Source organism: Prionailurus viverrinus, chromosome C2 (assembly GCF_022837055.1).
Source record: "Prionailurus viverrinus isolate Anna chromosome C2, UM_Priviv_1.0, whole genome shotgun sequence".
Classification (NCBI taxonomy): Eukaryota; Metazoa; Chordata; class Mammalia; order Carnivora; family Felidae; genus Prionailurus; species Prionailurus viverrinus.
The window spans coordinates 60,845,632-60,872,564 of NC_062569.1; the positions used below are offsets into that span (position 1 = coordinate 60,845,632).

The 26,933-nt window shown below is 39.7% G+C and overlaps 1 protein-coding gene across 1 annotated transcript in view; it reads right to left on the reverse strand.

Moving 5' to 3' along the window:
- The window catches only part of WDR49 (WD repeat domain 49), a 148,278-nt gene that overhangs the window by 41,101 nt on the left and 80,244 nt on the right, over positions 1–26,933 (reverse strand). The window contains exons 9-13 of the mRNA XM_047876467.1: positions 19,776–19,940; positions 16,037–16,152; positions 4,271–4,401; positions 2,035–2,133; positions 10–174 (exon numbers count right to left, since the gene is read on the reverse strand). Of these exons, the coding sequence (XP_047732423.1) occupies positions 10–174; positions 2,035–2,133; positions 4,271–4,401; positions 16,037–16,152; positions 19,776–19,940 (676 nt within the window). The remainder of the gene's footprint in view (positions 1–9; positions 175–2,034; positions 2,134–4,270; positions 4,402–16,036; positions 16,153–19,775; positions 19,941–26,933) is intronic.

Below are 26,933 nucleotides of genomic sequence, written 5' to 3' on the forward strand. Positions count from 1 at the left end.
GTATTTTACCTGTCTCTGCAGTGTTTTTTCTTGCTTCAAGGATGCAAAGCCTCACAACAGCATTATTGTATGTGGTGTTTGTCTCAAAGGAGCAGGGTCCCAGGGTAGCCTGGTTTGCACTGGGGCAGGCAGAGTGGCTCCTCCCAGCACTGAGAAGCTTCTGAGGCTCTGTATCTGTGATGGATACAAAGCTAGGTGTCTTCACGAGGAGAATCTGCTCTTCAAACAGATGCTTATGCAAAACAAGAGGCCCGCCTCCCTCACGGTCTCTGGTGAGTCTATCAAGTCTCACAAAAGGCTTCCAGTCAATATCCTTTGAACCTTCTGCTATGCACTTCTTCAACACCAACTTGAAAGGCTCATTTGATTCCATTCTGTTTTGCATATTACATACACACTTAATGTGTTTTCCCTTGATATGAATTAATAGGGACTTCATTTCGTTGTCACTGTTAACATCTTAGAAATCCTGATGGGTTCCAGACAAATGTGATTCTAATATCATAGCATTTTCAGCTTATCAATCATTAATATTAATCTTGCGAATAATGTAATGAACATGAGCTATAATGACTATTTAAATATATTTAAATGAGGGGCGCCTGGGTGGCTCAGTCGGTTAAGCGGCCGACTTCGGCTCAGGTCACAATCTCAAGATCAGTGAGTTCGAGCCCTGCGTCGGGCTCTGTGCTGACAGCTCAGAGCCTGGAGCCCGTTTCAGATTCTGTGTCTCCCTCTCTCTCTGCCCCTCCCCTTTTCATGCTCTGTCTCTCTCTGTCTCAAAAACAAATAAACGTTAAAAAAAAAAAATTTAAAAAAATATATTTAAATGATCATTCTTAGCAGTATTGTTTGCTAGGGAATTAACCTGGAGAGGGCATTCCCAGTGGTCCTTTAATTATCACGTGACATCATCTCCAGGCCACACTAAGAACTGGGAATATTCAGAATCTATAAACAGTGTGTGCATAGTTATGAAAAATCTATACAGGAATATCTTCAGAATTTCAAAGCAAGACATCTATCGCAATGCCTCTTCTGTCTTTTAGAAGTCTGATATTACCCATTTTTCTTATCTATCTCTCTGTGGTTTTCATTGTAGCCACAATTAGGTTTGCCGTAACAGCAAGACGTCATTCTCCTGCAGGCAGAGGAAAAAGCAGAACTGCACCTCTCCGTGGAGGATTCAAATGAACCCTAGTGCTTAGGTCTTGGCACATAAAACAGGCCAGAGCCTTGTGGCTGCAGGTAAGTAAGCCCTAAATCTCCTAAGGGCTTATTCTTAACAAATTACTCCCTCAGTTTTCACACACAAAAAGCTTTATCTGATGACCTGTCCTTTCCCACGGTCCAATTCAGCTCTGTGAGTTTATCCAATTGAGACAATAGAACCTCACCGGGCTGTGAGGAATGACATATTCATTACCTAAATAAATAAGTCTAAGGAAAAATCTTCAGTATCTAAGGAAACTGAAATAAAATGTGAAAGGCAATTGTCAAGACATTTTGCTTAAGTATAAAATATTCATGTGCTCTGCTAAACTCCCATAAAATACAATATACTTCCGTCTCATGCTCCTCACAGGTTTCTAAAGCAAGAAATAATTTAAGATTTCCAGGTGGCATAATATTTAATACAAGCTCTAGACTGAGCCTGAGCAGCCTATCAAGTGAACACGAGTTCCTATTTTCCTACTGAGGGGTACCAAGTTTCACTCAAAGGCAATTTGGTGAGGTTTATTGGCAAAAACTAAACTAGATGGAAATGAGAGGCCTGCTCCCTGCTGTCAGTAATTCAGAAAAGCTGATGTGGCATAAAGGCAAGAAACAGCACGCCATGGAGAATTTGCTAAGCCAAGGAAATCTCAAGGTTCTTTTTAGTCACTTTGACAAGACAACGGTATCACTAATCCCTTGTGCTTATAGCCAATCATCTATAATTTAGGAGCAAGCTGTATCAGGTACATGCATAAACAGCTAAGCCTACTGTGGTTTGATTCAGCCACCTTATTTTAGTTTCAAACTTGCACTCACCCCATTTTGATTTTAGCAGCCTCTGGTAATCAGGGTGAAGGACGTAGTGAGCGTCTTCTGTGTTGTTGTTCCACAGAATAATTTCTCCATCATAGCTTCCTGTATGAGCCAGGATGGCGAATGTAAATTGTCAGAAAGTTAGAAAATATGAGCAACCGCAATGAGAAGTCATTATCATTAGTACCTTATGCAGAGTCTGGCACATAGTAGGTACTCTGTATTTTTGGAAACACGAGTGAATAACCGGTACTTTGATTAAACTTTAGAACTTACCCTCCTCATAGCACGCCTGTGTATTCACTGTGATAGAAATTACCGTCATATCTTTTTATTTTATAGTAATCAGTCATTCAGAATAAGGGCTTTGTAATTAAACAACTTGAGTTTGATTCCCCGTTCTACCACCTACTGGCTGTGCAAATGTGGGCAAGTTATTTAACTCTACCTAATGCCACAATTTCTTCACCTATAAAACTGGATTAAAAATTGTATTTATTTCATAGGGTTGTTGTGAAAAACAGAAAGTACTTAGAATAGTGCCTAGCATATTATAAGTACAATTCCTAATAATCATTATGCTTTTTTTATTGAGTGAAGGAAGCAAATCAAATCATTCTAGGTTTCTGTTTCCTGCATCTATTCACCTTTTCTTATATGTGTGTGTGTGTGTGTGTGTGTGTGTGTGTACACGCTCACATGTTTTCTTTTCCTTCCCTCCCTCCTATATTCTTTACTTAATAATGCTTTCTCCAATTCTAAAATTTTCCCTATAGAAAGTCCTTCCCTACTGCTCGTCGCAGACAATATAGAAAAGCCCAAATAGTGAGACTCAGTCTGACCAAACTTGTCCTGGGGAGAAGCAATACATGACCAGACTGCTGCTCTTAGTGGCTCAGTGAGGAGCGCTCCCTACTGAGCAGAGAGTCAACGTCAAGTGAAGAGGAGAACAGAAGAGCCAAGTTTGAGTGCAATGTACAAATGGTGTCTTTCTTGGGATTTGGAGAAAGAGAGTGATACATACTAAACTCTGTATTGTTCTGGAAGGGGTAACCTGTGTAACTCAAATATTGGCCAAGGATGATGGATTTGCATGGATTAGCTGTATGGGGGAATATCCATCTACTCCTATGATTTTGAAAGGCTTATGTTGTAAGGTGCTTGACCAAACATTTTCACATAGGACTGAAGGGATGATAACGAATGGAGAAATCATCTACCCACCAATTACAAGGGCCTCTTATGACACTTTCGCAATACAAAGACGCAGCCTTATAGCTTATTTGTCTCCATCACATTTCAGTATGCCATTCTCCCTGCAGAGATGGACTTTCAGCAGCTATCAAGCAAATTCAACTGCAGAGTTGGCCCTACTGGAAAGTAATCAGGTAAGTCCTGAAGACAGTGGAAATTTAAGTGTACACAGAGCTGTAAGCCTCATATTGTAACACGTCATAGACTTCCTGGCTTTTTTATTGTAAGTTTTCATTCCTCTTAATTGATGACATTTTGGGTTCTATTAAAAAAAATTAGGTTGTCAAAATATGGACTCTATAATTTCATGGTGCAATCTATTTTTATAACTTGTTTTCTTTGGCCAGAAACGATACAATGATTTCTGATCCTCTTTCATTTGTCACATCAAAGCATGCCCATGGAACCTTTTAAGAGCTTGCTTGGATTTGTAGACATTTTGTGAGGTCGGTATTTAACCAACATCACTTAGGCTACATTGTGTCAAAGGGCTAGTATGTTCCCATTATGAAATATCTGAGTGCCAGAGAAGTGTGATTCGTTCCCATCATCCCTAATGCTGCTTCTGGGAAAAGGATAATAAAAATAAAAGCTAACCATTTACTGATAAGCTTACTGTGTGTCACGCACTGTATTAAGCCCTTACACAGATTATCTTACTCAGTCTTCACTTTAAACCAAGATATTGATAGATTATTGTTAGCCAGAGAAGGCTATGATTACAGTTTAAATAACGTGTTCGATAGGATGCATTGGTATGTGCTAGAACCAGGATCGAAAGCCAGGTAGCGATGTTCAAGAGCTGACAAGCGTAGCCACTAATATATTGCCCTAAAGATACGGACCAAGGGTAGCTGTAAGGGCAAAGGCCAATTCTTCAAGAAAGTCGTCCATTTTGTAGTTCTGAAAAGACTTTTTTAAAAGTGACTGAGCCAAAAGAAACCAAACTTTCAACCACCGATTGTCAAGTGAAGGTTCAATTAACCTGTAACAAGAGTTTGTGGAGGTAAAAATGCAGCACACAAGATATCATCACAGTGCTGTATTCCACCTTTCCATTTCTCAGGCTGGATGAAATATTGATTGAAGTTTTGTAGACGGAACACAGTAATAGCCCTAGTAAAAAGGAAGTAAAATTTAGCTGTGAAACCAAATGTGATATAGACATTGAGTAGCCAACATCCATTTGTCATCCATAATCCTGAACTTCCTACGCTAAACTTTTTTTTTATTTCTCTTTGAATTCTCTGGTATATTATGAATATTTAATACTAGAAAGTTAATTACCTTTTCACAGTCATTAACATTAAACATGTATGCATTTATCAGATCAATTATCCACCACTAAGACTCTAAACAACATCTCCCCATATGGGTACCATGGAACCACAAAGACTTATTTGACAGTAACAATAAAAAATGACATGAGTCTGCGAAGAAATAATATTTGGTAGTTTGAACAAAATCAGTAAGCTTTCTTTTTATTAGAGATTCCAGAAGAGCTAACATGTTAACATTCCCTGTGGCATTTTCCAGACTTACCTGACCACAGAGTCCTTTTTCATATAGCATTTCGAAGAGCTATCATTTGTGAAACCCACTTAGAAAATGCCACTCCAAGGGACTAGGACTCTGGACAGGTACATTTTGAACAGAAATAATAGTTTTTAAAAAGCCAATATCTTGGGGCACTGCTGTGAATTTGACAGGCCAGGATGGGCAGAAAATGAAATGCCTGGTGCCTAGTAAAGAAGGGAGGAGCATGAAAATTAAATTGTGAAGGCATCAATGCCACCTTGTTTCCACTTAATGATTTAAGTTCTGGCTACCAGATTGTACTAAGTCTCTCTCCTTCTAGAGGCATACACATCTCAAATGAGCATTTACAAACAGGCTTGGGGTCTCCACCCGCACTCTCTCTTCACCTACCCGAAATCCTGCTTCTATTCCTACCGCTCCAAAGGTCTCCCAATTGCTCTATCACAGCAGCTCCTCACTCTGAAGGATGTGGCTTTCTCCTCCTGAGAATTCTTTTCTTTCTAGTACATCCCACTTCTCTTCCTGACTTCCTGATCTTTCATTCCCTATTCTCTATCCCCCCTTCCTTTCTTTCTCCCCTTCTTTTGCTATGGATGCTCCTTACTGTCACTTCTCTGTTACTCTCTCTCTACCCAAGTGGGCTTGTGCAGGGAATCCACATACCGCTGTAAGTTGCAATCTTGCTTCTCTACAAATGGCCCTAAAATTTATCTACATTCATAACTTTTCCCAGTGCTGAGAAGCTCCATTTGCCAGCTGACAATTTCATATAATTTCGCATCAGCAAAATATCAAGAAATCCAAATTTTTCATCTTCCCTCCACACCAGGTGTAGATCCTAAATTCCCTACTTTGGTTAACAGTTACCAGCACTCCAGCTTCCTGTGTGTTTCTCTTCCTTAGGCATATCAAATGCTTAGATTCCACCTCTGTGAGATGTCACCATATTCATTCCTTTTTATTTAAAAAATTTTTTTTAATGTTTATTTATTTTTGAGAGAGACAGAGACAGAATGCAAGGGGGTTAGGGGCACAGAGAGAGGGAGACACAGAACCCGAAGCAGGCTCCAAGCTCCGAGCTGTCAGCACAGAGCCCGACGCGGGGCTCGAACTCAAGAGCTATGAGATAATGACCTGAGCCAAAGTGGGTCACTCAACCCACTGAACCACCCAGGTGCCCCTCATTCCTTTTTATTTTAAACAACCAATGACTTGGGGCGCCTGGGTGGCGCAGTCGGTTAGGCGTCCGACTTCAGCCAGGTCACGATCTCGCGGTCCGTGAGTTCGAGCCCCGCGTCGGGCTCTGGGCTGATGGCTCAGAGCCTGGAGCCTGTTTCTGATTCTGTGTCTCCCTCTCTCTCTGCCCCTCCCCCGTTCATGCTCTGTCTCTCTCTGTCCCAAAAATAAATAAACGTTGAAAAAAAAATTAAATAAAAAAAATAAACAACCAATGACAGCTTCCTAGTTCAGTGGTCACAACTTCATCGTTGAATAATTGTAACAGGCACTTGACCAATTTCATTGCCTTTAGTCTACCCTTTCTGGATTAATCATTCCATTTGGGGACTTTTAATATATATTCATTTTACAGGCATTTCTGGTTTCCACCTGGAAGTCCATAGTCAGGTTCTGCAGGGGATAGAGCCATGAGCATAAAAATGACTAAAATGAAAAGTGAAATGTGGCAAATGCCAGGGAAGTACTGATCAATTGCTGTGGAAGTCCAGATATAGAAACCACAGAAAGCTGAGTGAGGGGTCATATTTGAGCTGGACCATAACAGATGGGTGGTATTTGGAAGAGAAGGGCACTATACACAGAGGGAACAGTCTGGTCAAATATAAGTCTAATGCCCCTTTAAAAAAAATTTACTAGTTTTCCATTCTCTACATGGCAAATTTTAAACGTGTGGGCCTACATTCAAAGCCCAATACTTTTTGGGTCTAATCTACAATTTTAGAATTAGTTCTCTCTATTCCTGTATCCTTGATATTCAAAGTCAAATGTGAATGTCCAGCTAAATATTTGACAGAGCTACTGGGAGCCATAGGATAAATATGGCTCACCTTCCTAAGTGTTAATTTTATGTAAAAGAGTTTGGGGGAAATATTTTTTTATTTTAAAATAAGGATAAATGAATTTATGTAATAGAATGCAAAATTAATCTGGACTTAAAAAGTAGAGGGGTGTCTGGGTGGCTCCAGGGCACCCGGGTGGCTCAGTCCATTAAGCATCTGACTTCAGGTCAGGTCATGATCTCATCGTTCCTGGATTCAAGCCCCACGTCGGGCTCTGTGCTAACAGCTCAGAGCCTGGAGCCTGTCTTCGGGTTCTGTGTCTCCCTCTCTCTGTCCCTCCCCTGCTCATGCTGTCTCTCTCTCTCTCTCTCTCTCTCTCTCTCTCTCTCTCTCTCAAAAATAAATAAAACATTGAAAAAAAATTTTTTAAGTAGAATACAAGGCTTCAAATAAATGTCATGATTACAGGAACTGTTTGAACTACTAGAGGTATTCAAAGGCTAAGCTTCTGAAGCACACTTTCTTATTTAAGAAAAAAATATGTTTATTTATTTTTGAGAGACAGAGAAAGAGCACGAGTCAGGGAGGGGCAGAGAGAGTGGGAGACACAGAATCCGAAGCAGGCTCTAGGCTCTGAGCTGTCAGCATAGGGTCCGGCGTGAGGCTCAAACCCACGAACCGTGAGATCATGACCTGACCTGAAGTCAGACGCTTAACTGACTGAGCCACCCAGGTGCCCCTGAAGCACACTTTCTTGTTCAACACAAATGATATCTTTACTGTTCTCTAAGCACCCTTCACATTTCTAGCTGCTTCGTTTTCATTCATGGTGTGCTCATCCATCCCTCTATGGATTTCCTTTCACATGCAGTCCCACATCTATCCATCCATATACTCATTATCTAAGACTCATCTTGTTCTGGTAGACTTCCTTAATAACTAGAGTTGAAAGAAATATTTCCTTCTTCTCATCTCATCTTACACATCTTACACTGTTCACATTTTACTTATAACATGTAATGAATATTATATAGCTATACTCCCCTGCTAGATTACAAATTCTCAGAAACAAGGAATCTTGTCTTATTCTACAATACCACAATAGCAGGCATTGTGACCTACTCACATTGAGTGTTCAATAGATATTTGTCAAATAAATGAATGGAAAATTCTCTGTCCAAATATCACTTCCTTAAGTAAGTCTTTTGTGACTACCCTCTCTAAACACTCTTCCTTGAGGGTTAATACCCAAAATATATTAAAAAAAACTTATACAACTCAACACCAAAAAGGCAAATAATTCCAAGTTAAAATGGACAGAGGATATGAATAGACTTTTGTCCCAAGAAGACATAAGGATGGCCAACAGACACCTGAAAAGGTCACTGATCATCAAGGAAATGCACATCAAAACCACAATGATATATCACCTCACACTTGTCAGAATGGCTAAAACCATGTAAAAGAACAGTGTTGCTGAGGATGTAGAGAAAAAGGACCCCCCCCCACCATGCACTGTTGGTAAGAATGTAAAATGGTACAGCCACTGTGGAGACAGTTCCTCAAAAACTTAAAAATGGAATTACCATATGATCCAATAATTCCACTCCTGGGTATTTACTCAATAAAATGAACACTAATTCAAAAAGATATATGCACCCCAATCTTTATTGCAGCATTATTTATAATAGCCAAAATATGGAAGCAATCCAAGTGTCCATCCATGAATAAATGGATAAAGAAGATCTGTATAAAAAATGTATATATATAAACATATAAAATGAAATATTGCTCAGCCATAAAAAAGAACGAAATCTTGTCATTTGCAACAACATGGATGGATATGGAGGGTATAACGCTAGGTGAAATAAGCCAGTCAGAGAAAGACAAATACCCTATGATTTCATTCCTATGTAGAAGTTAAGAAACAAAATAAATGAACAAGGAAAAAAAGACACAAACCCCAAAAAGCTATTAAATATAGAGAGCAAACTAGTGGTTTCCAAAGGAGAAATTGGTGGGGCAGATGGGTAAAATATGTACAGGGGATCAAGAGTATACTTACCATGATGAGTACAGAGTAATGCATAGAATTGTCGAACCACTGTATTGTGCACCTGAAACTAATCTAATACTGCATGCTAAACATACTTGAATAAATAAAAGAAAATTTGAAGTGGGTAGCACTACTTACTTGGAGTTTTCCAATCAGAATAAAACTTGATTTAAATTAAAAGATAAAATAAAGAAGACTCTCCGTTGAGTCTTTCATCCCTCACCCTACGTCATTTCTCTTTATCATCATGTGATATTGTGGTCTATATTTATTTGTCTGTTTACTTACTGTCTCTGCTACCAGAAATAAGCTCTAGGGGAGCGGGGACTTTGTTTTTTTTCTTTCCTGTATCACCAGTGCTTAGACTAGTACCTAGCACATAATAGGCATTTAATAAATATTTGCAGAATTGATGTATGAATTATTCTTTATTTAAAAAAATCAATAATTTTAATACTAATATTTTTTTAATAATATTACTATGAGGCTTAGCAAGGTAAGATATTATAAATAAGGTACTCTGCAGTTCTGAAATTGCCGTGAATCTCATAAGAGCTTTACATGCATATATTTTTAATTTTTTCTTTACCTATTGATAAGTTTGGTTGAAGAGATTACTTTTTGGGAATGGAGAGAGCAGAATGGGAGCGAGAGGGAAGAAGTTAATCCTATATCTCTTCTATTACCTCTCAGTCAAAAGTCAATGTCAAATGTCTTTTTGCCAAGATACCCATATTAACTACATATATTTAGGTTGTACGACCCAAAGGCACAAAATGCTTTTCCCAAGATGGTGTAAAAACTATCCCTTCTGGTATTTGACCTTGTGTGTCAAAATGTTGAGAAACTAATTAGCTGCCACCTTTCCCTTAAAACCTAACCTGAATCTTTCCATTGAAGTGACAGTTATCCTTAAAATACCTTAAGAATCCACACTGCATTTCTTACTTTGGCCATTTCAAAGATAGCTTTTTTTTTTAAGTTTGTACTTTTGCCAGGAGTTAAATTGAAGTGCAGAACGAGCCAATTTTAAGGCATTTGAGGAGTCTGAGAGATTTGTTCTTTTGACATTGAAGGAGTTTACTAGTTTCATCCCATACCCATCTGAGATCCTGAGTCACTGTGTCATCTGTGAAGACGATCAGACCTCTCATTCAGAATGTAGATATAATGACCAATTCTGTGAGAACAAAATTAGTTTACCTGACAAGTACACAAAAATACAAAAAAGAAAAAAAAATATTTGGAGGAAAAAAACCCACCAAAAACCTCTTTTAGGATGAATGAGCTGGGAAAATAACTTCTACCAAAACTTATCCTGTAGAAGTTGTCATGGAGAGAACAAAAGAACACAACCAACTATCTGTTCCCTTAGAGGCTAATTGCTCATGTGTTGTTAGTCCCATTATAAGACTCTACCCGTGTTCAGTCCATTGCCTTTTAGGCTTAAAAGAAGTATCTCAGAATGTGTTCGATATAAATCCGTTCATTTTTATTCTTTTTCCTAAAATTTGTGGTGTCAAATTTTGGACACTAAAACCATCGCAAAATATGATTTGAGGGCTATTTGTGATTTTCCAACATACCTGCCCCCTCCTGACTTCCAACATGGTTATTCAGAGCAAGTTAAACTTTGGAAATTTTCATTCTGGTTCTCATCCTAATAATAGAAACCAATTGAGTCACATAGAAGTATAGTACCAAAGTAAAGCAATTATTAAGAATTTAATATCTCCTGATAGATAAGTTTTATTGTTGAGGAACTTCAAATCCCTAATCTAATTTTGCTTAAAAATACTTTTCTAAATCAAATGATATCAACAGCTATTTATTGAGCACCTACTTTTACAGAGCTTTGTGAAAGATGCTATCAATAATATTTTCAGAACTACTTGAAATTGTACAAAAGATTATTTTTATATTTGTATGAGTCTAGATATTTTACAGAGATAAAACCTTCTTAAACAGAGGTTTTTTCCTTTAACAGGAAGGAAAGAAATAAAGTGGGAGAAACTAAAAGCCTTAGTCTATTTTTAAAAAGTATAGAATCATAGAACTTTAGGGCAAGATAAAATCTTGAACTATTATGATTATTTGATTTTGCCAGAACTATAAATATTATATGCAAATGCAAAGTTAATCGATCATCTATTCATATAATTTCACCAATGTAAATATGACCGGATATTTAACCGGGCATTATTTAATTGGCCCTATGTCAACTCACAACTTTGTCTCTAAATATATTTTGCCTAAAATGGTAAGAAACACGTTTCTAGAAGTTCTGAATTTGGGGCTTCTTTTTAAAAGATTTAACATATTCTCTTGATATTAACAAATGTATTTCTAAATTTTTTTAATATGTATTTATTTTTGAGAGAGAGAGACAAACAGAGCATGAGCAGGGAAGGGGCAGAGAGAGAATCTCAAGTAGGCTTCAAGCTCTGACCTGTCAGCACAGAGGCCGACATGGGGCTCAAACTCACAAGCCATGACATCATGACCTGAGCAGAAGTCAGATGCTTAACCAACTGAGCCATGCAGGGCAGGCACCCCTAACAAATGTATTTCTAGATAGCCAACATAGGCTCTCCAATTCAGGTTTTGCTTAGGAGCATTTCACAATGGCATTTATCATATCCTGCCTTGTGTGAGTTGACTCCCCAGTTAGAATGTGATGCCCTTGAGAGCAAGAATCATGCTTCTTCACATTCTGTCCACCATAGTTACTAACTCAGCACTTTCCACCAAGGTGCCATTTAAAAATATTTGTGGGAAGGAAAAAGGAAAAATAAGAGTAAGCTAAAACTTTGAAGTATTAATTTGATAATACATGTTTTTTACGCGTTTCTTCAAACACGCAAAACTGATTCATTAGCTTTGGTTGACATAACCAACCTATTCAATCAGATTCTTTAGGAGAATATAGTTGTTCTAGGATTTAATGACTCCATTTGTAACTCAGGAATGGTGGAAAGAGCATGGACTTTGACATGGAGTTCCAATTCAGCTGTCTACTACTTTGTAACGTTGACCAGGCTACCCAACCTCTTCAAGCCTCATTTTCTCCCTTGTACAAAAGGACTCGTAATACTTAGATTCCTGGTTTATCATGAAGAGAGAATAGATTTGAATAACTATCCTGCTTGCTTCTTATTCAGAGTGTGACCACGAATAACTAATCTCTCTAGTTCTCAGATTCCCTGTCTACTTAATAAATATTAATTAAGTCATTCAACACATATCATTGAGCATCTACTAAGAGCCAGACACTGCACGCACACGCGTGCACACACACACACACACACATTATATGTTATAATCCAGTCCGATGTTAAATAAAGTATAGGAAGCTAAACAGCACAGACAAATAGGGGGTGTATTTCCACCCTGGGAGTAAAAAGAGATGTCCTGATGGAGAAGATAAATGAACAAAGACCTGAAGCAGGAATAAATGCCAGCCCTGTGAACAATGTTTGGGGAAGGATTTCTAGAGAAGGGGAGAGAATAAAGGCAAGGAGGTGTGGGAAAGTATGGTTTACCTGGAGTGCCCTGATAGCACAATCCTATTTGAGGTGAGAATGGGTAAGAATGAAACTAAGAATAGGCCCAGGCTAGAGGGGGCTTCAAATTATTTTGTAGACACTCTGAAAGGTGTTAAACAAGGAAGTGACATCGATGGAATGCATTGTAGAAAGAAATAATTATAGCTAAAATGTGCAGAACCTAAGAACAAGGCGGTATCACTAGAGAAAAGGGCTGTGACATTCATCAGGTAGAAATGACGCTCTGAATTATACAGTTGTAGTTGAAATAGGGACAGGTTTGAGAAATGTTTAGAATATAAAACAGGTAAGACTACTTGGTTGTGAAGCTGAGTGAGAAGGAAGAACCAAGGTGGATGTTCAGGTCTCTGGCTGATAACCAAAGCTCTGAAGCCAAGAGAGCAAAGCAGGTTGTGAGGAGGGGAACAAATAATAAATTCAGTTTACAATATGTTGAATTTGAGATTGCAGTCAGACGTGTCCAGAAAGCAAATGGGTAAGTGAGCTTAGAGAGCTAAAACCTGAAGATAGAGATTGAGACATCTACACAAAATATTGCCTACCTTTCAAATGAAGCTCAGGACTAAGGCAGATAATACATGTAAAGGGCCTAATGCTAGAAAGCGCTATAAATAAAATAAATCAGATGTATATTTAGGTACCTCAGTCAATAAATGTAATATCTATCCTATCCTGGGCAAGATTATAAACCAATCTCTTTAGTTAGATAGAGTCTAAAATTAAAGCTACAGCTTAATTCGAGCCGCCTCTCTCTAGGTTTAAAGAAAGCTTAATGGGGTGCCTGGGTGGCTCAGTCGGTTGAGCATCTGAGTTTTGATTTTGGCTCAGGCCATGATCCCTGGGTCATGGGATTGAGCCCTGTGTTGGGATCTGTGCTGAGTGTGGAGTCTGCTTGAGATTCTCTCTCTCCCTCTGCCCCTCTCTACCACTTGCTTGCTCTCTCTCTCTCTCTCTCTCTCAAAATAAATAAATAAGCGTTAAAAAAAGAGAAAGCTTAATAAGCTGTCAATCATCCAGTTGTTTCTTCTCTAATCACTAAACTGTCAAGGAGTTGGCTCAATGGACCATCCTCCCCCCACTATAACCCAACAGTTGACCTGTCCACTTGCCTCCTTTGTTAAATACCTCCTGATATAAAGGAACCTGTCAAAGTCCGGTAAAATGTATCCTAACCTAAGGCCTTTGACTTAGGAAATAAACTTTTAAATCTACCAATATAAAAGTGAAATAACACAATTGAGAATGCAGTCCTTCAACTTTCAGTTCCAACTAAGGGATCCAAGTCTTGACAACCTTGCAGAAAATGAAAAAGCTGGGGAAAGATGGAGGGAGTGGCAACTGTTCCTCCTACCTCAGTCTGTCCACATCTCCCTCTCTGAGATTAAAAAAAAGTAACCCACCAAGAGAGATCAGAACATCAAGTGTTCCTTTTTCTTTCTGTCTGTCTCTCTTTTTTTTTTTTAATTTTTAATGTTTATTTATTTTTGAGACAGAGAGAGAACATGAGTGGGGGAGGGGCAGAGAGAGACGGAGACATAGAATTGGAAGCAGGCTCCAGGCTCTGAGCTTTCAGCACAGAGCCCAATGTGGGGCTTGAACTCACAAACCGTGAGATCGTGACCTAAGCTGAAGTCAGACGCTTAACCAACTGAGCCACCCAGGCGCCCCTGTCTTTCTTTTTTTTTAAAGTTTATTCATTTATTTTTGAGAGAGAGTAAGAGAGAGCACACACGCACAAGCATGCAAGCGGGGGGGGGGGGAGAGTGGAGGGGAGAGAGAGAGAGAGAGAGAGAGAGAGAATCCCAAGCAGTCTCCACACTGTCAGCATAGAGTCTGACATAGGGATCAATCTCAGGAACTTGTCAGATCACGACCTGAGCCAAAATCAAGAGTTAGACACTTAACCGACTGAGCCACCCAGGTGCATACTTTTTTTTTTTTTTTAAGTAAGTTCAATGCCCAGTGTGGGGCTTGAACTCACAACTCAGATATCAAGACTCATATGCTCTATGGACTGAGCCAGCCAGGCACCCCGGGTGTTCTTTTAGGCCACTTTTAGAGGACTCTACTCATTTAATCTTTTTTTTTTTTTTTTTAATTTTTTTTTCAACGTTTATTTATTTTTGGGACAGAGAGAGACAGAGCATGAACGGGGGAGGGGCAGAGAGAGAGGGAGACACAGAATCGGAAACAGGCTCCAGGCTCTGAGCCATCAGCCCAGAGCCTGACGCGGGGCTCGAACTCCCGGACCGCGAGATCGTGACCTGGCTGAAGTCGGACGCTTAACCGACTGCGCCACCCAGGCGCCCCTAATCTTTTAAAACTCACCTGCGCAAGCAATCAAAGAATACTTACTTTTGATACAAATTTCTAACTATGGATATCTAAAAATTATAATTAAGAAAACAGTACCTCCAAAGTTTTGACTTACACTTAATAAATTTTAATTTTTTTTTTGTTATGTTCAAAATTTAAGTTGGATCAGCTATATACTTTACATCTACCATACCATAATATTTGAGAATTAAATTTATTTACTGCCACAGCCCAAAAGGAATAATTAGGCAAAATCTGTTAAGAGATAAGTCATTAATGGATTGTGACTGTTCCCAAGATGTGAAGAAGCCTTGTCTTTCAAAGGTGAAGATTATTGAATTAATTCTTAAAATCGAGTGGAGTAACGTGGATTATACTTTCTTTCCTTATAGTCAGACTACCCCTGAAAACTAAGCTGTGTCATTATGTTTTCTCATCTGCACATGCACATTTGTATTAGAAGAAAAAGCCTTTCATGTGATTGATAAAAATCCCCAACTATATACCGTTAGTTTTCCATGTATAAAATCTGATTTTAATCCTGGCTTCAAATCATGAAGATCAAAATTCCATAGTGAAAATGTGCGGCAAATTACCTATTGGAGCCATATTTTGTGAACTGTTGAATTTATGGACAATATTTTTTCAGAAAATATCACACTTTAATTTTCCTAGTGCTTATACAGTGTCACAGAAAAGGTCCTGTTTATGATCCCTTAGTTCTCTCAGGAGAAAAGGAAAGAAAAGTAATTTTCCTTCTAATGAAATGGAAGAATTGCTCTTTGAGAACAGTAAGCAGGCTGTGAAAGCCCTCTCTGCCCCGATATGAAGGAAATGCTAACACAATTCGGCAGCCTATCTCCCTCCTTGCTGCAATTTAAAATAAGTAACGAGAGAAGAAGAAATGAGTTTCCTTGATAGTTGAAAGAATATAATTTCTACTTTAGGAATTTATGGACTATAAAATTTAGGAAACTTTTGGAGTTAATACTGAGGAAGGGGTATTAGGGCCTTGTCTGGAATGGTTAAAGAAAAAGATTCCAAAAGCCCGAAGAAAGCCTTCTAATGCCATGATCTTGTGATGTTTTAGCCCTAAGCACTCAGTCAATCCAAACAGTTTCATTCACCAAGGTCACCAGCAAGTTAATGACTCAGAATCAGTCAAGGTTTCTATGTTGTCTTATCTTGTAGATTTTGATCCAAATAAAAACACTCTCCTTCTGCCTTCCCACGGTTTTGCATGAAGCGTCTCATACCTCTCCCAGCCTGTAACCAGTATTGTCTTCTTAAGAACCAGAATCTGTGAAATATCCACAGCTCCCTCTTGCCCAACATTTAGGGTGTGGTGACAGTATCCATTGAAGTCCCATACCTTTAAGAGAAAATTTTAAATCACCTTTGAGACAAGAAAAGAAAATGTCTTCTTCAGTGAGTAAAAGGACACAGGGTAATCAGATTTGTTTAAGCTTTTGTGTTTATATTCTGGACTAGGGTTGATTCACTTAAGGTTTGCAACAATTAAAGAAAATCCTCTCACCATTTAAATTTACCCATTATATTTATAATTCTACTTGTAACCCTACCCGTCTATTCTAATAATGGTTGACTCAAAAGCTATTAGTTAGTATTTTTAAGGGGGAGACTACAAAATCACTTAGAGTTACATTTTGGAGCGTTGAGATCATGGTTCTCTAAGTAAATCGCTCTAAATTTCAGTTTCCTCATTTATGACACAGGAAGCTTACTCCTCTGGGACATTTGGAGGATTAAGCATCTAATACAGAGCCTGAAATACAGTCTTTAGGTATAGGTTTCCCATCTGCTCCCAGTAAAATGTCCTATTGTTAGTGGATGACAGACCCAGTCCTAAAGAGGAGAAGAAATCTTGAGTTTACTTCCTCAGGCAGTGGGTCAGGACCCAGGCCCAATGGGGACACTTTACAACAAAACATCACCAGCAGTTAAAACTAAGCCCTGCTATGAAACATTGCTGATGCCTCATACACAAAGACCAAGCTGGCAGTATGAAAATTAAATTGCATATACCCTTTGAATTAAAAATTCAACTTCTAGGAAACTGTCTCACAGAGACACTTAGATGTGTGAAATGATATGTTTTAAAGGCTATTCTTTTTTTTTTTTAAGATTCTTTTTTTCAAGTTCATTTATTTATTTTTAGACAGAGAGAATGAGCAGAGGAGGGGCAGAGAGAGAGGGGGACAGAGGATCCAAAGCAGGCTCCATGCTGACAGCAGAGAGCCCGGTGTGGGGCTTAAACTCACGGACCGTGAGATCATGACCTGAACTGAAGACTGAGCCACCCAGGCAGCCTTGAAGGCTCTTCTTGAGGCACTGTTTATAAAAGCTCAAGACCTGAATCAACCCAGTTGCTCATTAACAGGGGACTAAACAGAGGCGCCTGGGTGGCTCAGTTGGTTGAGAGTCCGACTTCAGCTCAGGTCATGATCTCGCGGTCTGTGAGTTCGAGCCCCGCGTCAGGCTCTGTGCTGACAGCTCAGAGCCTGGAGCCTGTTTCAGATTCTGAGTCTCCCTCTCTCTGCCCCTTCCCCGCTCATGCTCTGTCTCTCTCTGTCTCTCAAAAATGAATAAACATTAAAAAAAAATTTAAAAACAAAAACCAAAAAATAAGGGGCTAAACAATCAGAATATGGAATATCTATACAGTAGCATATAATGCAGCCATTAAGACGAATACATCATTTCCATATTTCTAAGCTCTGCCCAAACTGGACCAGCTATGAAACGTTAAGCAATTTGCTTTATCTCCTTGGGCTTTAGTGTCCTCCTCTGTAAAAGTGGCATAATAATAATACCAACTATATAGATATATAGATGTGGGGAGTGTAGGGGTGTACATGTGTAAAGGGGTGTGTATGTATAAAGTGCTTACAACAGTGCCTGGCTGTTAGTAAGTATGCAATAAAAGTGAACTACATTGTTAATAACAATGTCAAGGTCCAAGACAATATGCAAAATGCGGAACTTTGTATATACTGGGTTGCCACTGAGAAACAAATGGTGCTCCTGGGCTAGAAGGATGCGTGAGAAACCATTAACAGTGGTAGCTACAAGGGAGGTGAGAAAGAGACTTTCTTTTCACTGTATAACTCTTTGATATTTCAAGTTTTACTATATGCATACATTAATTATTCAAAACACTAATTAATTAAAAATCAGACACTTCAAAACCATGATAAATAGGGCAATACTTTTAAATCTTTGATGACATAGGTACTGGTTTTGGATTCTAAATTATAAATGAGATTGGAAAATGCCATTGATTCCTGTCTCTTCATAGAATATGTCCAGAGCAGCTCAACTCTGATTTATGCATCCTACATAGAGGTTGCCAAATTTCAGAATTCTGTTATTATGATAAAGATAAATGTACTTTCAAAAGCTGTGATTATACTACTAAATTCACATTAAGCCTTCTAAGATGCAGGGCTTGAGCTGAAATGTTGAAGGGTGTTCTTCACCCATGTCACTACATTGTCCTCTCAACATGGCTCCTACCAAACCCACCTAAAATAACACCCACACATAGGTATCGCGAAGATCTGACTGTCCCCAAGTCCTATTAAGTCCTTTAGCTGGGACTATCTGCAAGCTCTTAGCAACCCTGTAGGTTTGTAAGTCTGCCCTACTCTGGACTGTGTAGTTGGTTACTTTCCAAGACAGGGGTGAAAGAAACCTCATCTATTCATTTCAGTTCTCAGTTCAGTCTCATACCCTGGGACTAGTAAGTGGGATACTCACTTGTTCCTTTTACCTAAGCCTGTCTGATACTCCAGTTTCAGCTGTTCTTGTTTATTCCACCTTGACTATTGGGGTTGGAATTGTCCCATTACCTTCCCAACGCCTTTCCAGTAGTCCCGTAAACTAGATTACTTAAACCCAAGCTCTCAGTCCCTAACCTCATGCTGTTAACCTTCCCAGAGGCCCAGCTCTGTTGATTTTCAGAAATTCTCATTGCAGCCTGCCATAGTACCTCCTTCACATTGACAGGTGCCACCCTAGAATCCCCTGAACTCCAACTTCCATCATGTTCCACGTACATATCCAGATAACCTTCCGCTAACCCCTTGGCAGGCTACCGGCATGCAACATACACCCCACCATGGAAGATACACCTAATTAATACCCTTCTCATTCCAGTTATGACAGAAGTTGAGAAATATTCAAAGCTTATTCCGGGAAACTGCCTTCTGTTGCCTCAAAGTGTCACAAGCCATCTCCAATCAAAGATTGTCATTAGTCTCAGAGCTGAGGGGGGCAGAGAAGATTCACTAGTAGGCATGATTGCAGATAGCAAATATCTAAGCTTTGCATGAAAATTTGATCATTTTTTAAAGTATAATAGCTCTCATCTCCCAACAGAAATTAGTAATAGCTATAAAATAATAAAAGTGGAAGTATTAAATACTGTAGGTTTAGGATGATAATAAATAAGATAGTGATTGTTCTTTCTACTATCTGTCTTCACTGTCTCACTTGCCTTCACATAAACGTGCAAATCATGGGTTGATTTTGAAATATTCATTTGCCCCCAAAGTTGCATCTGTGCATTTTAACAAGTTTTCTTGGTTGCACTGATTTCTCATTTTACAAACTAAGAAGAAAACTAGGGACATTAGCTGAAGCATAGGAAAATTATTCAGACTTCTTATTCCCCAAAGTAGTCCTCTATCCAGAACTCGGAGAAAGGCTTTCTGAAATAAGTATGCCAAGTTGTGTTTTTATTCTAAATAATTTATTCAGAGAAATCATTTATTCATTTTTCCACTGAGGCTTTTTTTTTCCCCCTAACAGCTTTGTTATTAGATGGTATGGGTTATTTAACTCTTCTAATCTTGTCTTGTCTTTCTTCTTGCATGGCCAAAAAGGCAGAAACAAATATAGCTATAGCTGTGTCTCTTCACATAGTATTTTAGCCTCCTCATATGTGGATAGAAAGCATCACTGTGTTCTCACCTTTACGGTCCCATCTGTGCTGCCAGTCAAAAGCCGTGTCTCATTTGCATCAAGGGCCATAGTGCTGATTTCTGCATTGCCATGGCAACCAGTAAACTGTTTGATTTTCTGCCCAGTGTCTATCATCCAGAAGGCAACAGTAGACCCCTCATCACAGCTGATTACCTAAGAGAAAATAACATTGTAAAGAAATTAAATATAGTCCCAGAAGCCACCATTTTCATTTCAATAAAAATATCTAATCTGTGAATTTTCACTACTGAGATCCACCCACCGCCATCGTTAGAGGCACATTTGTAACATACTTACTTTCTCTTTGTTAAGCTGATAACATTTCAATTCTTGAGCTAGAACTGAGGTAATGCAGTCCCGAGTCTCTTTACCAGAAAAGATAGGACTTTATTTCTTTTACCCACCATTCAGCTTACTGTCTAGAGGCCATACTGAAATCGAGTCCTATTGAAAATAAACTTTAAAATCTTCTGCATTTAAGTGACAAAGCTGATTTTAAGTCACAGTGCTCCCACACTATTTACTATATGAAAGAAGCATTTTACTATGCACCAGCTTCCGTTTAGCATTCAGAAAAGAAAGTGCTACCCAACATTATCGGGGGGAAGGGAGTTAATTTTAACAAAATGCTAGAGCTATCACTTTCAATGCCATTAGTCCCTTTCTTCCTCCTTTCTCAAGGTGCTGCATATACAGCGAAACACAATTATTCATGACTTGCTAAAAACAAAGAACACAAGAGGGTTAAATCTAAATCTGCAATATACACCCCAAGAGGAAGGCAACAAAGCAAATGCTAGAAGGGATGGGACCACGTATAGTAGCCTGACAATGGGAAATTTTATAGTGGCAAGCCACCTGCTAATTTCAGCGCTAGGTATTTAGGCACCCTTTAAGAGGTTAGAGTCACCTCACCCAGGGGCGCCTGGGTGGCTCAATAGGTTACGTGTCCAACTTTGGCTCAGGTCGTGATCTCACAGGTCGTGGGTCTGAGCCTTGTGGAGGGCTCTGCACTGACAGTGTGGAACCTGCTTGGGATTCTCTCTCTCTCTTTCTCTGCCCCTCCCCCACTTGTGTTCATGCTCTCTCTCTCTCTCTAAAATAAATAAATACACATTTCAAAAAATCATCTCACCCATATGATTTTGAGACCCAAAAGAATGAAAACCAAATGGACAACACTGAACACACAAATTGGTAGATAGGAAGGGGCCTGAAGTAACAGGCAGACTTTGGGAGAACTTCTGGCATGTTTTTGTCTTCATAGGTATCGATTACCATGGTATAAATGTTAAGTGTGACAATAATATGTCAATTTGAGTATCCCATTTTTATAATTACATAGGTTATTAAAATGTATCAAATGTATATTCAGAAGGCCTCGAGAGCTGGCCATCACACATGCATGCATTCATTCGTTTTGGTGGCAAGCATTGAATGTCCACTCTGTGCCCAGCTCCGTGACAGCAGCAGGGATCACTAATGAATCCCTGCTCTGAAGGAATCTACAGCCTAGGCTTGAACACTAAAATCACCCGAGGAACTTTACAAACCATGCCTGTGTACCAGATCAGAGACTCTGCTGTAACTGAACTAAGGAAGGGGCATTTTTTAAAGAGCTTCTCGGGTTCCTGAAGTGTGCACCCTGGGTTGAGCACTATTGGCGTAGACAGAACAGACAAGACACAGACAAATGCCAAACAAAACTACAGGTTTAGAGGTCTCTCCCCTGGTTGTTGCAGAGGCACAGAGAGGAAAACCCAAAATCCACTCGCTGGGATGGGGGATGGGGAATAAAAAGTGAGGATGGTCAATGTGGGATTAAAGATACGAACATGCATTTATTGGATGCCAAGCCCTTTACGCTGCGTATCTCACTGAGTCTTTCTAAAAACTCTGTAAATAATGTTAGTGCCCTCATTCTACTAGGGACGAAATTGAGATTCTAACCAGCTAAGCACCATTCCCAAGCCTACATAATGAGGTTTGAATCATGGGCTATCTATGACAGACACATCATCAGGCCTTCTCTATTGTAGCATAGTATTCCAGATAATTAAGAGTGTGGTTAGAAGAGAGAACTTAGACAGTATTCTACACGTGAGAAGCAATACGAAGTGTGATGGAGCCAGAGTATGCAGAGGAGGAGATAGACGGTGGGATACGATGTGAAGAAGCAAGCTGGTGACTGTTACTGAAATTCCTACTGAGCTGTGCTGGAGATCCTAACCAGGGAGACTAGCCCAATGGTGAGCAGAGGGGAAGGGGGGGGGGGGGTGGTGGAAGGTTGGGTGAGACAGGTGATGGAGATTAAGGAGTGCACTTGCCGTGATGAGCACCAGGTGATGTGTGGAAACGTTGAAACCCTATACTGCACACCTGAAACTAACATGACACTGTATGTCAGCTAAACTGCAATTAAAATGTTTGAAAAGAGCAATGTTAGAGAATAATGAGTCATGTGTATAAATGACTAGGTAGGGGCCTTAGCTTGCAAGAAACTGTCAAGTGGAATGTATGCGTCAAAATTAGCAGCAATCACTGTTCTTGGTGAGGGCGAGAGTGATACAGCATTTTTTGTTGGTTTGTGAAGGTACTCCTGGCAACGATGTGGAGAACAAGCTGGGGGTGTAGGAAGACCATCTGGGGACTTCTGTCATAGTCCAGGCAAGAGATGTTCACCTGAAACAGCAGTTCAGAGGTAAAAAGGAGAAAAGAGACAGGGGGAAAAAAGGGGCCATCATTTAGCAACATTTGTGCTCAGCAAAGAACTGATCGTGAGCACATGATCTCTTACAGCCTTTTTCCCCTGAAATTACAAACTGCGACTCTGAATCAAACAATTCTTAAATGATGTAAAACTATATGTATGCTACACATTTTCTCTCATGAAATCAAAAGTAGCTTAAATATTTCATCACCGTTGTGAAACAACAGCATGGTTTCTAGGACAAATGGCCTGAATCTTGAAACAATGTGACCTACCTCTTCAATTACCACTGGATATTAACTGACTGTGTTTCTGTTCCTTTGCTGTGTGCAATATGCATGGGGGTCGAGAGCACCAGGTCTGAACCTAGGATGCCTGAGTTTGGAGGTCAATTGTTTGACCTTGGGCTCATTACTTAACCTCTCTAAGCTTCAGTTCCTTCACTTATAAACCAGGGAGAATCATAGTAACTGCCTCAAACCATTTTTAAAAGGTTTAACTAAACTAATATTTATAAAGCATTTAGCACAGTGCATGGCATACGATAAATAAGCCGTAAAAGTTAACTAGTGTTACTATTCTAGTTAAGCTTTATTTGTCTGACTCTCTATTTTAGGTGATATCACTTTTCATATCCAAACTAGTTCAAAAATATTTAATGTCTTTCTTTCTTTCAACCATGGCAGCGAATATAGACAATTACAATTTTAGAAGCCAGATTATAGATGTACATTGAAATTTCAAATTAGATCAGATTTGTGAATTTTTCACGTAATTACCTACGAATTTCAATTGCATTCATCAAAAACAAAACCATGAAAACATACAATTTTCCAAGCATGACTGAAAATTTTGATGGCGTTTTAAGAAAAGGTTAAAGGTTGTGAAGGGTTTTATTATTTCTATTCAAAAAGTATTTATTGACCACTTACATGTTAGGCATTTCCATACTAAATGATGGGCATTCCCTGATAAGGACAAAACAACACAAAACGAAAAAAGCAAAGTAAAATGTAACCACGTTCAAGGAGAAGCCTTGCCTACTTGTCCGAGACTGGCATCGTCCGCGTCACAAAGCATCTAATCAGCAACCACACCACTTTTATCTGCTGTAGACATTCAGTGAGGAATTAGTAACTTTCACACTTTGCTACTTGCAGCAAAACTCTCCCTCCGCTGCCCACCTGGCTGAGCCCCAACACTATTCATCAGTTTTCAGCACCTTTCTCTGCTCATTTAATGATTTTTCATGAAATCAGAATCAATAATGGCAATAGTATATAGCCAGTCGGATTTCATTTTATGGCAGTCTGCAACCCCCAGGAAAACAATGTGCTGAAAAACAAGGACTGACTGTGTCACAAACATCCTACCAGGATTAACCAGACTCTGCTGTCACTATGACAATCTCAGAATACAAGAATAGCAAGGCAGGTGAAAAGACTTTCAAAGTTTGGTGAGAGAGGAGTGCACTTAACATCACTTGGGGGGCGCCTGGGGGGCGCAGTCGGTTAAGCTTCCGGCTTCAGCCAGGTCACGATCTCGCGGTCTGTGAGTTCGAGCCCCGCGTCGGGCTCTGGGCTGATGGCTCAGAGCCTGGAGCCTGTTTCCGATTCTGTGTCTCCCTCTCTCTCTGCCCCTCCCCCGTTCATGCTCTGTCTCTCTCTGTCCCAAAAATAAATAAACGTTGGAAAAAAAAAATTAAAAAAAAAAAAACATCACTTGGCAGGTGAAGTAAGTGTTTGACTACGGGACGGTGAGGACTTTATTTTTAGCAAGCTGATTTTCTCAGTAATAAAGCCCAGGAATAAGTATTGGCATCATATTTACAGGCCGGATTTTGATGATACCAAATCTCATGAAGTTTTAGGTTCATTCCTGGCTGCTTCTTATCAGATGAGACCTCAACTGATGAGGAAGCAGCAGGGCCCCAGAAGTATGCAGGGCAGAAATGACATTAACCTAAGAACTTCACTCCAGCGCAAGTGGGTTTCAGAGCAAATCGTTGTTCTCCACCTTATGTACCCAAGCTAATAACCATTTAGGAATTTATGGGTCTTTTTGTCTCTCTCATCTGAAGCTGTCACAGCCAATGAGGCAATTCTAGGAGATACGAGGTTGTATCCATGTCCCTTAATTGTCTTCTTATATTCCAACAGCAGTAGGCATTTTAGTTGTCTCTCCATGCATTCCAAGTCCTAGGTCTAAGCAGGAAGGGAAATCAAAAATTACAGCAGCAGATATCGCTGGCTACCAAGGGGTGAGGACATTTGATTTAATTGCTGTTTATAGTTCTATTTTCAGTCAGTCCTGTTTGAGGCCCCATAATATAAAGCAGGCTACCTCCTTTATTTCTATTGTGCATCAAATCTCTTAGAAGTTACATCTCTGTAAGTAGTGAGGCGAGGGGAATGATAATATCTAAGTCCTGGTATGGAAGAGGATTCAAATATTTTAAGGCAGCCATTCTCCATTTATAAATCTTATTTATTACCTCTTGTAGAGTAACTTGTAATTTGCTCTTTCAAATTCATTCCTCGAGTTTACTGAACCCCTACAATATGGAAGACCCGGGATTTAGGTGTTGGGGATTCAGCAGTAAGCAATTCCTGCCCTTACATTTAGAGGAGGAAGAGACGCAACCAGATGAGAAAACAAAATAAAATAAAAATATATGGCTAGTGGTGATAAGCATTATGGAGAAAAATAAAACTGAGGAGGAAGAAATCACTGGGAGTGAATGCAAAGCTGGGGGCTCAGAGAAAGCCTCCCTGAAGAATCATTTGAAGAAAGACATGACTGAGGTAAAGGAGGAAGCCATACTAGTAAATATTAGGAAGCTAATATTTACTTAGCTTTTACTCCTGCTTTGTTCCATGTGTGTTTATATGGAATATCCTTTGTCCTTTGTCAGAACATCTACAAGGGAGGTATTATAATCCCTATTTTATAGATAAGAAAACTCTTGTTTAAAGAAGTTAAAAATCACTTGCTCAATACAAAGTATTGGGAACTCTGACTAAAACCTCACCACTTCCCTCATTCTAAACAAATAGCTGAGAAAACACTACTTCAAAAAGTAGTTGAGATTGGACTTCCAACGTTCCAGTTCTGCCTGCTCAGAAGTCATCCACCCTAACAATAAGTAAAAAGCCAAACAAAATTCAAAAATCAACAACCCTTCCCGGATCAATAATAGAAATGAGGGCAAATCGCTATCCCCCAGAACTGGAGATATCAACAGGCAAATAGACAAAATAACAATTTACCAGAGCAGGAACTCGTGAACCGAAACTCCACGGGAAACAGTGCTGAGATAGAAAAACAAGAACCGTAATTGACGAATTGCTGGAGGCTCTAAGTGGACGAGTCTGAGAGCTAAAAATTCCAGGGGGAGCCAGTCATAGGGGGGGGCCCACAATTTTATGAGCTTTATTTTGAGGATATCGACCAGGTTTTTACTGTAATTTTGGAGAAAAACCCCCTCCTGCTTCTGGCAGGGGCAGAAGCAAAGAAAAGATTTCAAAATACATTAGAGTAATTCTGTTCCTCTTAACAAGGTCTGCGCTCCAGGGAAACTACTTAACCAGGGCCTCACCTGCTGGGGGTTTATCAGCACTTAACTGACTTGAGGAAGGAAAATACCAAATTCTAGCTGGCTCTAGCCTTCCTGTGGGATATAAGGGTGGGGAACAACTGGGAAGCCTATGTGAAGCTCACATATGTCCAGAAGCACAGGCTCACAAAAGACTGACATCTAATCCTAGGAATATAGACTCCTTCCCCGCCCCCCACACCTCACCACCACACTTCTAAAGGCCTATTTACAGCAGTTCCTTTCACCATATGTCCCACTATCAAGAAAATATTAATATGAGAGGAGAAGATCGATTCAGTAGGCAGAGAGGGAAAGATTAGGGCCTGAGGTCCCTGGGTGGGGAAAAACACATGTTTTGGAACAATGCTGGGAGTGTCTGACCACAGCAAATCCCCTCAGGTGCAATGTTCCTCTTAAGAACTAACATACCCCCACCTACTGTCCCTCAGGTTTCCCTCAGGAATTGGAGGAAAGACCTAGGTATGGCTATAGGCCACCCCTCATACAATGGAAATTAGCCAATCAGGAATGGACAACTCAACACCTCGAGTTATCCAGCCAATAAGGGTAGAACCTGAGAAGGAACAAGGGGGAAGTGAAGGGGAGAGTAGGGGAGGGCTAACCAAAACCTTATAAAACAAGACCCTTGTGTCTTGGGGGGCGGGGGGGGGGGGGGGGGGACATTCACTTTTGAATATCCCCCATCTGTAAAGAGCTTTCCAACTAGTCTAACTTTGTAATCTTATACGCTAATAAACTTTTGCCTGCTGCTCATTTTGTGTCCACCTCTTAATTCTTCAAAGCGGAGAGACAACAAATCCTGGGTATTGTGGTGAAA